We start from the raw sequence: 16,108 nt of genomic DNA, 5'->3' as shown, positions 1-16,108 counted from the left end.
TTGGCTGTGTGAAAACTGCTGCTGTGTGGTGGGAAGGGGCTGAGCTGGGGCCACGGAGAGATCTGTGAATGCTCCAGCAGCTTTAATGCCACTCCTCTGTGAACTCAGCTGTGGCAGAAGCACCTCAGCAGCTTTTGTAGAACACAGAAATATGTCTGAGAAAGAAAATGCTGCTTTTTTTTCTTTTTCCAGGGGTTATTTAACACAATTCTGCAAGGTAATTACTCTGTGCTCTGTTCCACTGGGTCGGGGCTGGTGCTGAAGCTGTGCTGGTGCCTCACCCTCTCCCAAAAAGCTGCCAGGGTTAAGCTGAGCCCAGCAAAGCTCGGCAGGATGTGCCACCAAGCACCTCTCAAACAAAAGCAAGCTGGTTCAGCAACAGTGAGAAAGGGGAACAGGAAATTTATTATTAGAATTTCTCTGTTTCTCTTGGTTATTCTGCTTTAGGGAGGTGAGAAATGCTGAAACTCGAGGGAAACTGAAAAAATAAATCTAATCTGGATAAAGAGAATCTATTTCACCAATTGTAAATACTTCACAGCAGACGTGCACCCAGAGGATGTTCTTGTGCAATGGAATTTGTTCAGCTGGGGGATATCTGGGTGCTGCAGATCTGAAGCACAGCACTAGGATGGAATACAGGGTATAAATGTTGATTATTTCTAGGAGACTAATTAGAACTTCTCCGGGTAATTAGAAATTTCATTTGATTGCTAAGAATCACTGCGAGTCTAATCCTGCAGTTATCACAAAATGAAAGGTTTGGAAAATGATGACTACTGCTCAATTCCCAAGGGAGCCATTAGACCGAGGATATATACAAATAATCCCTGAAACGTGGGAAGAAAATAAAAAATTTATGTAAACAATAAGATACATTTTTTTCCAGGAGCTCAGAGTCACCTCCAACTTTTCTTGTAAGTAAAATTATTGCCATAGATGTGATTAGAAAATTGTTAAACTGTTAACAATGAGAAGTTTTGGTGTTGTACCAGTTTTAGTGGGAATGCACAGCCTCCATGTCATCCACCAGCATATGGAGCTGCACCAAACAACAGAAGGAAATCCTAAAACAGAGCAGGCATCAAAGAACAGAAGGAAATGCTGAAACAATGCACTAATCCAGCTGGTAGAGCAGGGGGCTGTGGAACTGCACGGGGCAGCGCGTTCGGTGGTCGCGGAGGATGCGCACGCTGCCGTCCTCGGGGTTCACCTCCCGCAGGACGGGGGAACCTGCCCTGCTGCCCAGCCCTGGGAATGCCTCCTCATCCCCATCCCCATCCCCATCCCCCTGGAGCTTTCCTGCTTTTCCAGAGCCTGGGGCCGGGGCTGTGTCTCCTGCTGCAGCAGCACTTTCTAAATCGGGCTCCGTTCTCCCGGATCCGCCAGGAATGGCTGAACTGGTGGCAGGAGGTTCGTGCTGCAAACAATGGTGTGAGGCACAGCCTGCTTTTCCCATTGTTCCAGCGGTGGGAGCTGGGCTGGATCCTGCAGCACCTCCCTCAGCTGCAGGACACTCTGTGTCTGCCTTTGTTTCGGGGTAGTTGCTGTCGGTCTTTCCAGCAAGGGCTCCCCCCGAGCTGCCAAGCGTTCCTTGTCCATCGCGTTCCTGTGGCTGTCAAGGAAATAAATGAATTATTTTATAGCTGGAACAAACTGTGCACACAGAGACAGGCGAGATTTGTTTCTCCAACAGCTCAGCTCCACTGGGATAGTGGAAAGTGTTCCAATCCCGTGGCAGGGGGTTGGAAGCAGATGATCCTTAAGGTTCCAAATCAGGTTGTGATTCCGTGATTCTCCTTCTGGAAACCAAATGAGCGGGTGCTGAGGTTTTCCTGCTCTTGTCTGGTGTGTGGGAATGAGGGGCAGGGAGATCCTTCTGCATCCCCAGGGTTTCCTGCTTTCCTTTCCAGCAGCAGCCACTTCCCTGATTCCCAAATCCCCAAATCCCAGCGGCCACAGAATCACCCAGGCAATCTCAACTCTTGTTGCAAGGCTGGAACCTTGCAATTAGGGAAATTCCTGGCCTGTGGGGCTCATCTGGGAATTGCAGTTTGCCTCGGGAGAGGAGGAACTGGCAGAGGTGCTGTCCAAACAGCACTTCCCCCATCTCACCATTACTGGGAGTTTTGGCCAAAACCAGCTGGTAATTCATCAGTGGAGAGTCAGGATCAGGATCTATCCAAGAGCAGCTGGATTCATGGATTCAGAGACTCTCTCACACCCCAAAGCACAGGAAACTTGGGGAACACCAGTCAGTCCTTCCCAAACGGGACAATTCTCCCACAGGAGTTGGAAGGGGCCCTCGAGAATCATCAGCTCTGTGTCGGAGGTTTGTATAAATGGGATGGGACTGTTTTTTGAGTTTTATTGTGGTATTAGTCTTAATATATGGTTGAGATAATTGAAAGATGGTAATAGTTTATATCTTGTTAGTAGTAAAGATTTTTCTGTTATAGAGCATTTTTAAAACTTTCTAGCCAATAGCATGCTAAACATATTTTTCTACAATATTAAAATTTATCTTAACCAAATCTGAAACTCAAACTATTATTCCATATCCTTACTCACTATACTGTTATAACTTTTCTACTTTCAAACTTGACAACTACAACTAACTATAAATTCTCTACTTTTTCTATTTTAAAAACCTACTTTTACAACTTTCTAAAAACCTTCTTCCCTTTCCATATTTCCCACAAACCCCAACTTCTGGCCCCACACAGGAGCAGGAATGGGATGATTTAAGGTATCTCAGTTGCCCTAAGATCCCAAAAGGGATTTATCTACTCTCCAACACTTAGAATTTCAATTTTTTGTCACAGCAGCTGTGAGAGTTAAGCTGGATCCACTATCTTTGGGAAGCTCCTCGTGCCTCCAGCCCAGTTCCAGAGTTCTTGTGCTTCCTCTGAGCTTGCCTCCCAAAAACCCAGCTCCACATTTACCCCAGCTGCAGCCCCCAGCCCATTCCCTCTAAGAAAAGTTTCATTTGAATTTTGGATGCAGTGCCTACCCAGAAATCCCAGTGAATGAGGGGGTTTTACCTCACATTTTCCTCCTTACAAAAGGAACATTTTGATTTCTTCATCTGTCCATTTATTTTGCCAAGGGAGGACAGTTTAATCCCATGGCAGATCCCAGAAACTGCCTGGTTTGTTCCAGGCAGAGGAAGGAGAGCCTGAATGAGGCCTCAAACTTCAAGGATTGAATTTGAGACCAGTGTTTAAGATTAATAGCCTCATGTTTAATTATCTACACAACAGGAACCCACCAAGTATTCCAACACATGGATTGAATAAAGATGAGGCAGGATTCTTCCCAGAAAAAACCCTCTAGGATTTCTCTACCTGTACAAGGCTGAGTGGGTGAGCTATTCCTGCAAGGAAAAAGCACTTTTTTGAATGACTGGATCACAGTTCTGCACCTTCCAAACGAAATAGAGGAGGTTTCAATCCTTTTGTCACATGAAATGGCACAAACACAACTTTTACTCCTGAACACTGACATTTACACTTGCAAATAACCCCAGTCCTGGGTTTTCCCTGCTTCCTCAGGACAAAACAGGAACAAAGCTGTTTCAGGGGGATTTGACAGGATCTTGCTGAAGAACATAAATCAGCCTGTGCTGCTCCTGGATCCTTACCTCCACCCTGATTTGAATTCTGTCCTCAGTAACATCCAGCACTTCAATTAGAGGCTGGCTTTCCAGTGCTGATTGGGAGCAAGGGGAAGGGCAGAAAGCAGTGCCTAGAAATCCATCAACGTTCTCCTCACTGACAAACAATCTTTCCTAAAGAAAAAGAGAGAAAACAGCAGGTTATGCTCTTTTTGTGCTACACTTCAGGGGTACTGAGGCTAAAAACTCACTGCAAAGAAAGCCAGGACAGCAATTCCCAAGTTTCACAGCACACTCAAGTTTTGACAGAGAAATTCTAACCCAGACATTCAAAGGATGAGGTGCAATGAATTAAAACCAGTGCTTAGCTAATTTTGCTTGAAGGTACAAATCTGCAAAGTATCAAATATAAAGGAAATATATTTTTCTCTCTTTGGATGGGTGAATAATACATAGATGTAGACTCTGAAAAATGATTTGTACCATCCTCACCTACCTTAACACCACGAAGGTGTTAGACTGTTGTGGGTTTGTCTCCTGGCTGGCTGTAAAACACAAACACCTCCTTGGAGAGGCACTGTGGGATCTTCACTCCAAGATCAGATCTGGAACTCTCAGGGCTGGATCCATTTCACACCCAGCCACTGAGGCTGCTCTGATCTCCATGCAGACAAGCCAGTTGGAAAAAAACAAGCAAACAAAAAAAAAAACAAAAACCCAAAAACAAAAAAGGAGAGGTATCCACAGGCAGCCTGGGGTGTGTTTCCTAGCTGTTCGTAAACAGCCTGAAATGTGTTGCGATGGATTTAGAGATTTAAATCAGTTACAGGTAATTAAAGGTCCTAAAATATATCCTGAAGGGGCTGTTTCATAGGAACTGCAGAGCTTTCCCTGTCCTTGTGTTATTCACACATCATCTGTGTAGGCTGAAGGGAAGGACAGACAAAATAAAAATGGTCTGACCTGAAGGAGTGGTTCAGGTTCTGGGAATTACCTTCCATATTTAATTGGAAATAACAGGGACAAGTTGCAAACCTTCCACATTAAGTCACACTTTTAAATTTCTCGGTCCAGTTCAACTTTCCTGTCAATCCAATGAAAGTTAAATTCAATTATCACTGACATCTTGCAGACCAAGAAGCAAAAAGGCAATTCTGCACATTTCTGGCCCCCTGTGGATGGAGCCTTATGCACAGCCAGATGTCACATTGTGTCTGAGGTACAAAATTTAACTGTTGTCTTAAAAAAAAAAAAAAACAGGATTGGAAAAATAAGCCAGAGTCCTATTTTTTCCACTAGTTAAATTAGAAATCACAATATGGAAAGTCATAACATACGTACTGTTGGTTTTCCAAGGCAGAGGATTGGATTCATTTTCCATCCAGAAAGATTACAATCCAGGCAAAGAGCCAGCACTGGATGGTTTGGGGAGAGATTAAAGTGCAGCAGAGCTGCCCTGACTGAAAACCCTCTCAGAACATCCCTTCTTTTTGCATTTCTGCATGCAAAGCCTAAAATTCTTATTCCCTCGTGCTGCATCCTCTCCTGCCTGCCAGAGAGGGATCTGCCAGAGCTTTAGGCTGTGGAAATTCACTGCAGAGTTCAGGGGAAGGTGTCAGAGTACAGAACAAGGCTGCAGACACAAAATCTGTGCAGCACCAGAACTCCCACAAGCTCCTGAACTCGATCCTTGGGCAGCTCAGAGAAGAATTCCCAGCTCTGCCCTGGATTTCTTGGCCCACAGGATTTGGGATTTTGGTGCCCTGCTTGTACTTCCAAAGAGAGCAAAGCTCAGCCCTCCTCACCAGCTGAAAAATCAAAGTCAGAGAACCACAGCATGGTTTGGTTGGAAGGGACTGTAACAGCTCATCTCATTCCACACCCCTGCCATGGGATATATTGTAGGACCTTTAATTACCTTCCACTAGACCAGGATGCACCAAGTCTCATCCTATTCTTCCATAAAATGAGGAAAATAATCTCTTTTCCCTCTGAATCTGCCTCTGGCACCCATGGCTGTGTGAGGGACAGCCTCTCCTCATCAGCGCCATCAGGACTTCACAATTTGGCAACAAATGCCCTGAGTCTTTCTGGAGAATTTCTTCCTGATTAAAAACAAAAGAATTTGTTTTCTTCACAGAAAATAAAGTTAAAAGAAAAACTGAATGGGAGGTCTATTATCAGGAAAGTTTCCTCCCCCAGAGGTGCTGGCACTGCCCAGGCTCCCCAGGGAATGGGCACGGCCTGAGGCTGCCAGGGATGCCCAGGGAGGATTGTTGAGGGTCTGTGAGGGCCTGGAGCTGGATTCCATGATCCCTGTGGGTCCCTTCCAGCTCAGAATATTCCATAATTCTATGATTAATCAGTGCTTTAAATGAGGATAAAAAGTAACCGCTTCTGCTGTTGCTCCGTTAATTCTGACTCACTGCCCAAACCAATTTTACCAAGTTTCACCCCAGCCCAACGCTGAATTCCCAGAAGTATTTACCATTTTATCCCATCCCTACCCCGTGGCCTGCCATAAATCACAGACCTGGGGTGTGTTTGTTGGCAATAAGGTGATTATCATTAGCCTGTTCCACCAGACACTGTAACTCAGACTTTGCATTCACGGGGAGCACACACCGAGGCATTTATATTACTGCAGATGTTATCAGAGCACAGACCTTGGAAAAAAACGATTCAGGAATTTATTCTAAAGCCTGCTCTGCCTTCCAAGCCAGAGCAAACAGAGGACAACCATCTGCAGATGATTTGAATGACCCTGTAAAATAATTCTTCAATTTAAGCCGTTTATTTTCTGGTATTTATGATGCTCTCTTAGCAACTTCGAATTTAATTTGTTTTTCCCTGCACACAACTGTCATCTGCTGTTTGGTACACATTCATTTTTCCCTGTGACTAAACTGAGACCAAATTAACATAAATGTTAGCAGGGATGACTTTGGTTTCTGGAACACTTCATCATTCAAACCCGTCCTTGTGTCTCACGGCACCGACAGCGCGGAGCCGCTCCCCTCACGCTGCCCTCAGCACTCAGATGGGTTTATTCTGCTTTCATTTATCCCAATTGAAGACAGTTTCCATCCACAGATACCTCCCACACAGGCTGCAAGTTTGAAAAGCAGGACAGATTTCAGGCTTAAATTATTTTGGTGGCTCCTGTAATGAGAGGATCAGGGAATCACAGAATGGTTTGGGTTGGGAGGGGATTTAAATCCCATCCAGTTCCAACCCTTCCACTACCCCAGGCTGCTCCAAACCCCATCCAAGCTGGCTTTGGACAATTCCAGGGATGGGGCAGCCACAACCCCTCTCATCCAAACCCAACAATTAATGCCAATATGGAAAAGACATTCCTGGATTTCCTGGCCTCTGCATTCGTGGGATCCCAGCACAAACCAGCTCTGAGAGCTGAGAATTTGAAGCTCCAAGTTTTGGTGCCTGTAGTGAAATGAAAACTTTTCCAAGGTGCTCATGACTGCAGAGATGAAACAGCTCCAAAGAAGCTTTGATGAGCTTCATCAGTAGGTTAATAATGCTTCCTGACATAACTGTTTTGTGTAGTCACGGTATTCCCAAAATGCAGCTACCAATTAAAGACTATTCAGAAATTAGTTTGTTTTATAGCAGAAGCAAACTAATTATGGTCCTTAATGTAGCTTGGGAAAGGGATTACTTTGAAAAATGTGAAATAATAAGTTTGTTGTGTTCTCCTTCTTTGTCCTTCTCTGACCTCCCAAAAAACTTGCCAAGAGTCTTGAAATGCTGAGCACAGAATTAACTGAACCAAAAATAAACTGTTGGAGGATTACGTTCAACAGCTCCAGTTTCCAGCAGCATCTTCTTAGAAGTAACCCCTGACTATTACAATAGGTCTTTAGAGCAGCTTGGAAATTGAAAATTATAACTCCAAATAGCTTGGAAATGAGAGCAAAACAGCTCTCTGGGATGGATTTCTCCATGAAAGGTGGCAAAGGATTAAAACATCCATGTTTTACACTTCCCAACACAGCTCTCAAGGGTTCATGCTTGGTTGACTCACCAACCAAGGGAAACTTTTATCCACAAAAGCCCTAATTCTGAGCTCAGCGAGGACAAGGACAGCCCACCATGGCCCAGGGGGACACTTCCAGCCCTTGGGGACACTTCTATCCCTTGGCCTTCTCCACATGGTCCCAGTGCCAGGAGCAACAGAACTCTGCCACCTCCAGCTCCACGCAAGTGATGTAGGGAAATGCAGATGGGATATTGGAATTTGGGAATTCCTGGCTGGGAGGGAGGTGATGCCCTGGCACAGAGCAGCTGTGGCTGCCCCTGGATCCCTGGAAGTGCCCAAGGCCAGGCTGGATCAGCCCAGATCACCTTACCAGGTTCCAGCCTCTTCTAGGGGGCACCTGATCATCCCAGAATCCCAGAATGGTTTGGGTGGGAAGGGACATTAAATCCCACGCAGTGCCACCCCAGGGACACCTCCCACTGTCCCAGGTGCTCCAAGCTCCATTGTCCAACCTGGCCTTGGGCACTGCCAGGGATCCAGGGGCAGCCACAGCTCCTCTGGCAATTCCAGCCCAGCCAGGAATTCCCAATTCCCAATCTCCCATCCATCCCTGCCCTCTGGCAGTGGGAGCCATTCCCTGGGTCCTGTCCCTCCATCCTTGTCCCCAGTCCCTCTCCAGCTCTCCTGGAGCCCCTCCAGGCCCTGCCAGGTGCTCTGAGCTCTCCCTGGAGCTTCTCCTCTCCAGGGGAACATTCCCAGCTCTCCCAGCCTGGATCCAGCCCTTGGAGCAGCTCCGTGGCCTCTCTGGACTTGTTCCAACAGCTCCACTTTTTTTTTTCCAGCTGCTTTCTGGAGGAAAAAGCACCAGGAGCTTCCAAAGGGTCTCCTTCACATGGCACTGGTGGCTGGGCCAAGCAGAAAAATCACACCCATGCAGAACATCCTGCGTGGAGGCCTCAACACTCCCAGAAAAGTTAAATAAAACTTCCCTATCTCTGAGCAATTCCCATTTGGATCCCTCACACACAGTGTAACTCAGACTCAGCTCCAACTCCTCAGGAATGTTCAATATAATCTTTTTCAGCCTGTAAATGTGGAAAAAAAAAAAAAAAAAAAAAAGCAATGCATAGGAAAGCAGAGGAAATATTTCCTCTGTTTTCCTCTGCTCCCTGCTGTTCCCTGGAGGCCCGTGGGGGTTTACGTGAGTTAAATCCCAATATTCTCATATTCTCCAGAAGATCTGACGGGGTCTTTTAGGAAAGGGATGGGCTGGCTGCAATTCCCTGCCCAGCGAGGGGTACCCAGGGGGAAATGACCAGAGGAACGAGCACACATCCTCTGAGCAAACCCATTGCAGGCCTCTGAGAAGGGCAGGAAGGGTGTGGATCAGCCTAAAAGGGAATTCCTGCATGAACCAGTCTCTTTCTAATCCCATGAAAATGAGCAGACACGACCCCAAAACTGCAGAATTCATTCCCTGCCAAACGTGTTTCACATGCTCCAAGAACTGAGCCCCCAAGTCTCAGCAGCTCAAAACACCCCCAAAAAACTGCTTCTTGTTTTTGTTAGGAATGGAGCATTTAACCCCAGGAGACCAAACATTCCAAGATATTCCAAGTGCTTTCCAAAGGTTCAATTTCCATAATTGCCCAGCTCCAGCACTGCCGTAAACCAGGACACACTGGGACATGTTCTCAGAAACCCTGCCTGGCAGGCTTACAAATTGTATTAATGGTTATTTAACTCCCAACCGTTCTTCCTCCGTCATTTACTCCCCAGGCTGTGTTGTCTGGAAATGAAGGGGAACTCTCTAATGCAGGAGTTTCCCAGGCCTGAATTCCCAGGATTTAAGCAAAACATGTAGAAGGTTTCAGAGGGTGAGCTGCAATGAAGAGTGATGGGGAGAGCACAGCCCATGGCTGGTATTTTGAGGCAAAGAGCAGAGATTTTGGCAGTGGGGAAATCAGGAAGCTTCCTCAGGTCATGAGATTATTCCCTGGAAAAACAGGGCCTGGAGCAGGCCCTGCAGAAGGATCTGCACTGTGGTCTCTGGTGCAGTGACTGAGCACCAGAGCAGTGACAAAAAGTGGCTTTTAAACCCCTAAAATATGTGACCCTAAGCCCACGACGTTCAAAGTTATGGATTCTTTATTTTTATAGGATTTCTGGTCACCATAACAAATCATAGAATCAAGAGGATGGAAAAGACTTCCAAGATCCTCAAGTCCCACTGCAGTGTGGACATTCTGGTTTGGCCAAGGAGTAAAACTCCTCACAGTTAAAGTGCAGGGAGGAGCAGGGCACTGTAAAGATTTCCTGAAAAGAGGCACTTGCTGGAGTGGGAATTCCAACTGCTCAGCATCTATGGAAACTGGGCTCTAAATAGATCATCTTCCAGCACAGGGATTCAGCCTCTGCTGACTACAAAAGGAAAAGCAGCTCTTGAAGTTCTGTTTCAAGCATGGCATTCTAAGGATGAGCCCAACTCATTTTTCTACCAGCATATGGATCAGACCAGCTTCCAAGAAGGAATTGGCACTTAATGGGAATGGTTTGGGCAGGCAGCCTCAGAGGGCATCGAACAGCCACCGTGGCATGGAGCACCAAGGAGGGGCAGATTCTGAACTAACCCAGGGAGGAATCTGCTCCATGGAACACCACAGCAACCTCAGCCTGCAGCAGCAATTGACTTCCCAGAATGGAGCAGAGCAGGAATTCCACAGCTGTTAAAAACATTGGACAGGGTTGGAGCAGCCTGGGATAAAGGTGTCCCTGTCCATGGAATTGGTGGAGCTTTAGGATCCCTCCCAACTCAAACCACTCCATGATTCACTTTTGCCAGGCACCATCCAGCAACGTTGCTGTGTAAGAGGAGATGACCACCAAGCAGACTGAGAGGTGCAGGATAAAATTCCTGCTCCAGGATAAAATTCCTGCTCACCTCAGCCCCAAAAGCTCCCTTTAGGCACTGACACCGCTCTGCACTCTGCAGTGATTGATGTGACTCGTTACAGGTCTCAGTGCAAGAACCACAGCTCTGATTTATAGAATGAGACTCAAGGCAGAAAAACCCCCAAGGTGGCATCAGACAAATTGAAGGAATCAACATAAGAAGAAGAAAAGCGACCAGGAACAAATGGTTAATGGCCAGAAGGCAGCAAGTAATAGTGGCTCTAATTAAATATTCATTTTTCTCCCTCCAATCTGAGTGAGTGCAGCTCTCAGGCACTTTGGGGAAATAGCACAGATTAAAAAAAAAAAACAAACAAACAAAAAAAAAAACAAACAAAACAAAAAAAAAAAAAAAAACAGGACAAATTACTTCAGTTTATTTCTCCTGCTTCAATTTGCAGACCCACTGTCCAAAAGGACTGGAGGACAGGAGAATCTCTTGGAGTTTGCTGTGAATGAATGGACAGGAAGCTGATGACTAATTCCCAATCTCTTTCTCCTACTCCACCCAAAACATTTTGCAATATATAATAAAATCAGCACATTCAAGGGGTTTTTGTAACTCACAAAGCCAAAAATCTCATTACTGGGTGGCCTTTTAAAACCCTGCAATCACAAAATGTTCCTCCAATTGCAATAACAAATCCATATACCAAACTTCCAACCATTACTGCACCACCACCACGTTCACCACCTAAACCATGTTCTCAAGTGCCACATCCAAAGGTTTTTCTGAGCATTCCCAGGGATGGGGACTCCACCAGTGCCCCGGGCAGCCTCAGTACCTGCACAGAAAACAGGCAGGAGTTTACACAGTGGCTTTTTTGACGTGGCAGCAGCAGGCAGTGCCAGATCACAGCAGTGAACAGCAGCACTGAGTGTTCTGTGGCCCCACTTGCACAGACTTGCAGGCTCCTGCTCCGGTAAAAGCAAAGGAAATGCTCTGCAAACAGCTCAGCGTGGGTGGTTCCCCATAAATTCATCATCTTTGATGCTTCCCCGAAATGATCAGCTCCTCCTTCCCAGGAATTGCTGCTGTAAAAGGTGTGCGGCCGCTAAATGGGAAATTCAACGTGGTTTCAGCTGCACAAACACTAATTGGATAAATATCTTTCAAAATCAGGCACAAGTCATTTCTAGTTGTAGGGATGGAGCAATTAAGCTGCTCCAAGCCAGGTCTATCCCAGTGGATATGCTTGAAGCCTGCCAGCTTCCTGGACTTGCAATCCCATTGCACGTGATCTAAACTTCAGAGGATTTTATTGCTCTCAACTCCAGCCAAACTCCAAATCCCATGGCTAGAAGGTTGCACAAGAACTGTGCAGCTTTAATCCCTGCTCATGAGAAACTGTCTGCAAGTTTGAGCTCACATAGGAACATGGTTCTCCACAAAACTTGTGTGAGTGGTTCTGGATAATGTCACAAGGTGGGTATCCCTCTGGAGACACTGGATGCAGCCACCCCACTTTCTCCCACCACGGGAGCACCACTGCCCAAGAACCCATAAAATTAGAAAACACTAAATTAGAATCATATTCAGACAAAGCAGGTGAAGCTTTACCCCAGCAAAGTGGGACAGTTCACAGCTGCTGCTTGCTGTTCTGCTCTGGTTGAACTAATTAGGGTTGCTGTGGCTGTAAATGGAAATTCTGTCTCAAAACACAGAGACAGGGACATTCCCCCTACACTTCATGATAGTGTATGCACACGCGTGTAAAAGCCTGGTGTATCATAAAGAGTTTTCTTTGTGTGAACGGGCAGCACTTCACAGGGCTTTAAAAGTGAGCACTAAGGACATAGGCACTGTTTTCATCACCAGAATTTTCCTTAGAAAAAAAAATTCGCATGGGAAGCAGAAGTCATTCCAATTCCAAGGATGAAGGTGTCAGCTCTATGGTGTGACCTTGGCGCTGCTCGTACAAGACTCGCACAAATCGGGTCACGGCACTGCCATCCGGGAGCAGCTCTCTGAGGAAGCAGCAACTTCAAATTGACCCTCACACCTCCCTGAGCCACCACTCAGCAACCAGCAGCCACACCCAGCAGGGCACCTCGGGCAGGTGACACCCCGGGCGTGCCACCACCGTGCCACCGTTACCTGCAGAGCGAAGGGGTGGAGGCCGAAGCTGAACTTGTCCCAGAGCCCGGTGCTGCCGGGGGCCTTGGCGAGCCCCACCACGGCGTTGTGGGCAGAGACGCTGACGCTGCTCTCGGGGCACAGCAGCGCGGCCGGGAAGCGCAGGAACAGGGCGAAGGCAGCGGTGTCGGTGCGGAAGCGGAGGCTGTAGTGGTGCGTGCCCACATCCCCGCGGAGGCTCCGGGGCTGGATGCCGGGCACGAGCAGGAGCAGAGTGAGGGATGCCTCGTCCTGCCGGGCACGGAAGGGAGGGCATGTGGCCACCTCGCTGGGGTGGCCATCGGAGGCCTGCGGAGGGGTGTCCCCGGTGGGCATGGCTGGCTCGGGGCTGGCGATGGGGGAAGCGGCACCGGAGCAGGGCAGTGCTGGGCCTGGGGACTCGGTGGGTGGTTCTGGTTCTGTGGGTGGATCAGTGGCGGGGGGTTCGGTTAAAGGTTCAGAGCGGAGGTCCGTGGTTGGACCAGCGGGGGGTTCAGAGCTTGGATCAGTGGCCGGTTCAGCAAAGGGTTCAGAGGTTGGATCAGTGGCCGGTTCAGCAAAGGGTTCAGAGGTTGGATCAGTGGCAGGTTCAGCAAAGGGTTCAGAGGTTGGATTAGTGGCAGGTTCAGCCTGGGGTTCAGGAGGGGAGTCAACAAAGGGTTCAAAGCTTGGATCAGTGGTCGGTTCAGCGGGGGGGTCAGAGTTTAGATCAGTGGCCGGTTCAGCAAAGGGTTCAGAGGTTGGATCAGTGGCAGGTTCAGCAAAGGGTTCAGAGCTTGGATCAGTGGCAGGTTCAGCAAAGGGTTCAGAGCTTGGACCAGTGGCCGGTTCAGCAGGGGATTCAGGAGGGGAGTCAGCAAAGGGTTCAGAGGTTGGATCAACGTGGGGTTCAGCGGGTGGATCACAGGGTGGTTCTACGGGCGGTTCCGCGGGTGGTTCAGCGAGGGGCCCGGCAGCCGGACCAGCGGGAGGATCACAAAGTGGGTCGGCGGGGGGTTCGGCGAGTGGATCACCGGGCTCCCCGCCGCCACACGTGCTGCGGGCCGCGCCGCCAGGCCCGAGTTCCGGGGGAGGAGCCGCTCCGCCGCCCGCCTCTGCCGGCCCTGCCCGTGCCGGCCCCTCGGCAGCGGGCTCGGCCCCCTCCAGCCGCTCCGCGGCCGGGGCCGGCGGCTCCCGCGGGCCGGGCGGCGGCACCACGGGCAGCGTGACCTGCAGCTGCCGCTGGGCCCGGTTGAAGGCGGCCCGCCCGCCGCTCTCGTCCACGTCGTAGGGGAGGCGGAGGCGCAGGCGGTAGGCGGGACAGCGCGAGTCCAGCCGCAGCTCCCGCCCGCGGATCTCCAGCTCCGCCTGCTCGGCGGAGCGCAGCAGCGGCAGCTCCACCGTCACCACCAGCTCCCGCGGTACCGGGCTGGGCGCGGAGTCGCGGCAGTGCCGGTAGTCCTGCAGGTCCACGTAGGAGCGGTGGCGGATGCTCCAGCGCGGTGTGGTGGGGCCGGAGGGCGGCGGGGGCGCGGCGGGCGAGGAGCCGGCGGCGGGCGAGGAGCCGGCGGCGGGCGAGGAGCCGGCGGCGGGCGAGGAGCCGGCGGCGGGCGAGGAGCCGGCGGCGGGCGAGGAGCCGGCGGCGGGCGAGGAGCCGGCGGCGGGCGAGGGGCCGGCGGCGGGCGAGGAGCCGGCGGCGGGCGAGGAGCCGGCGGCGGGCGGGAAGGGGAAGGGCGGCAGCGGGGACTCGCCGTCGTCGGGCGGCTTCGGGGCGCCGCCGGGCAGCGGGGAGCGGATGACGGGCGCCTGCGGGGCGCCCTTGTAGGAGACTCCTCGCAGGACCGTGGCGTTGTTGCGGTCCAGCCGCACCCCGCAGCGGCTCTCCACGGCCTCCAGCGCCGTGTCGCGGAGCAGGCGGCGGAAGCGGGCGCTGCGGGCGGCCAGGCGCAGCGCGGCGGGGTGGAACACCACGTCGTACAGGAGGCGGCGGCGGCCGCCGGGGCGCAGCTCCTCGCGGCCCGGGGCCAGGCTGTAGGGCAGCTCCCAGCGCTGCCCGCCGCGCTCGGCGCGGGCCCGCGGCTCCCCCATCAGCGCGTTGCTGCAGACGTTGATGTAGCAGCGGCGGGAGCCGTCCTGGCTGGTCCGCAGCACGAAGCCCGGAGTCGGGTGCACGAAGCGCACCTCCACGCCGCGCTGCCGCTCCAGCGCCGCCACCTCCTCCTCGTACAGCCGGCGCTGCTCGGGGTCGGTGAGCTCGGCCGCGTACTCCGCGAACAGCGCGCGGAATTTCTCGTCGCGGAAGGCGCGCTTGAGCCGCTCCGCCTCCTCGGCGCTGAGGTCCAGGTCCTGCAGTCGCCCCGCGCCCGCCATGGCCCCGGCACGGCTCGGCCCGGCCCGGCCGGGAGCGCTGCTGTGGGCGCGCCGAGCAAGATGGCGGCGGTTGCTGTGGTGACGGTAAACAAGATGGCGGCGGCGCGACAGTTGCCATGGAGACGGCAAACAACATGGCGGGCTGTCCCTCAGGGCCGAGGCCTCTCCGTCCCGGCCTCGCCTTTTCCCTCCCCTCGGTGGCTTCCAGCCAGCACCCCTGGCATCAGCAGGGCTGGTTTTCCACCGTCATCTCGTCATCTTCCAGCAAAGTGTATGTTCCCTCCCCAGGCCACACTCTGAGCTCCACTGCCATCCCCTCACAGGGCACCTGTAAATCCTCAGCAGACCCAGCTTCCCTCAGAGCCCGTATCCCACTGTCCCTCCTCCTTCCTGCTGTGAAAAACAAGGTTCACTTTCCCGGTAAAATTTAAAAGTTTAAAAAAGGACAGTAGGATACAGAAATAAAGCAAAGGTAACAGCTGGGTGCTTGGCATTCAGCCAAGAGCACACCTGCTATTTCAGAGACTGCCTTTATGTAACTTTTCTATTGCATCAGCCTACTGCATATTCATGAACAATTATGCATATTTAAATTTCCCCCAAAGTAGTTTACATGTTCTAAGAACTGTTTAGCATTGGGTCCACCTTTTTAAAGCATGCACATTTCTTGCCTGTGGTTTTAGTCCATTCTCATCATCACCTCACTCTATACTTTGGTCTATACTTTTTACAGACAGGAGGTGTTGATTGTAGTAGGGGTCTTCATCACAAGTTCATTGGGTGTTATCCCAACTAAGTAGTTTAATTATCACAAGCATAACTATATCAGCCATTTCACTACTATGTCTAAGTTTAGTTAATAGCAGAAATAAAAGCTGTATAGCAAAGTTACTTGACAGCAGGCACTGGCACACCTGGTGTGGGCACTTTGCTCTGCCCTCCATGCCCACAAACACCTGGAGCAGATTTTGGCTCAGTTTCCCTTTTTCCCACTTCCCCCTATCAGGATTTCCTCCTCCCAGCCTTCTCCAGAAATTCTAAAGGATCATGTCCTTGCTTTTACCACTCCTTGTCC

At 50.5% G+C, this 16,108-nt stretch overlaps 1 protein-coding gene across 1 annotated transcript; it reads right to left on the bottom strand.

Annotated features, from left to right (window-relative positions):
• Nucleotides 1-838: 838 nt before the first annotated feature.
• DNAAF2 (dynein axonemal assembly factor 2) lies at nucleotides 839-15,484 on the bottom strand. Its single transcript, XM_085581061.1, has 3 exons — nucleotides 12,667-15,484; nucleotides 3,644-3,790; nucleotides 839-1,615 (listed from the first exon to the last, which is right to left on the bottom strand). Exons 1-3 carry the CDS (start codon nucleotides 15,031-15,033, stop codon nucleotides 1,118-1,120), a joined length of 3,012 nt encoding a protein of 1,003 aa, XP_085437187.1. The 5' UTR covers nucleotides 15,034-15,484; the 3' UTR covers nucleotides 839-1,117.
• Nucleotides 15,485-16,108: the final 624 nt, after the last annotated feature.

Source organism: Lonchura striata, chromosome 5 (assembly GCF_050655825.1).
Source record: "Lonchura striata isolate lonStrDom1 chromosome 5, ASM5065582v1, whole genome shotgun sequence".
NCBI classification, from domain to species: domain Eukaryota; kingdom Metazoa; phylum Chordata; class Aves; order Passeriformes; family Estrildidae; genus Lonchura; species Lonchura striata.
This window is presented reverse-complemented; position numbering and strand designations above follow the sequence as displayed.

Excerpts from the sequence above, each read along its gene's own strand:
- DNAAF2 (XM_085581061.1), bottom strand. The coding sequence starts at position 15,033 with ATGGCGGGCGCGGGGCGACTGCAGGACCTGGACCTCAGCGCCGAGGAG. Across the intron at positions 3,791-12,666 it reads TCCACCCCTTCGCTCTGCAG|GAAAGATTGTTTGTCAGTGA; the intron begins GTAACGGTGGCA and ends CTTTTTCTTTAG. Across the intron at positions 1,616-3,643 it reads GAATTCAAATCAGGGTGGAG|CCACAGGAACGCGATGGACA; the intron begins GTAAGGATCCAG and ends TTTCCTTGACAG.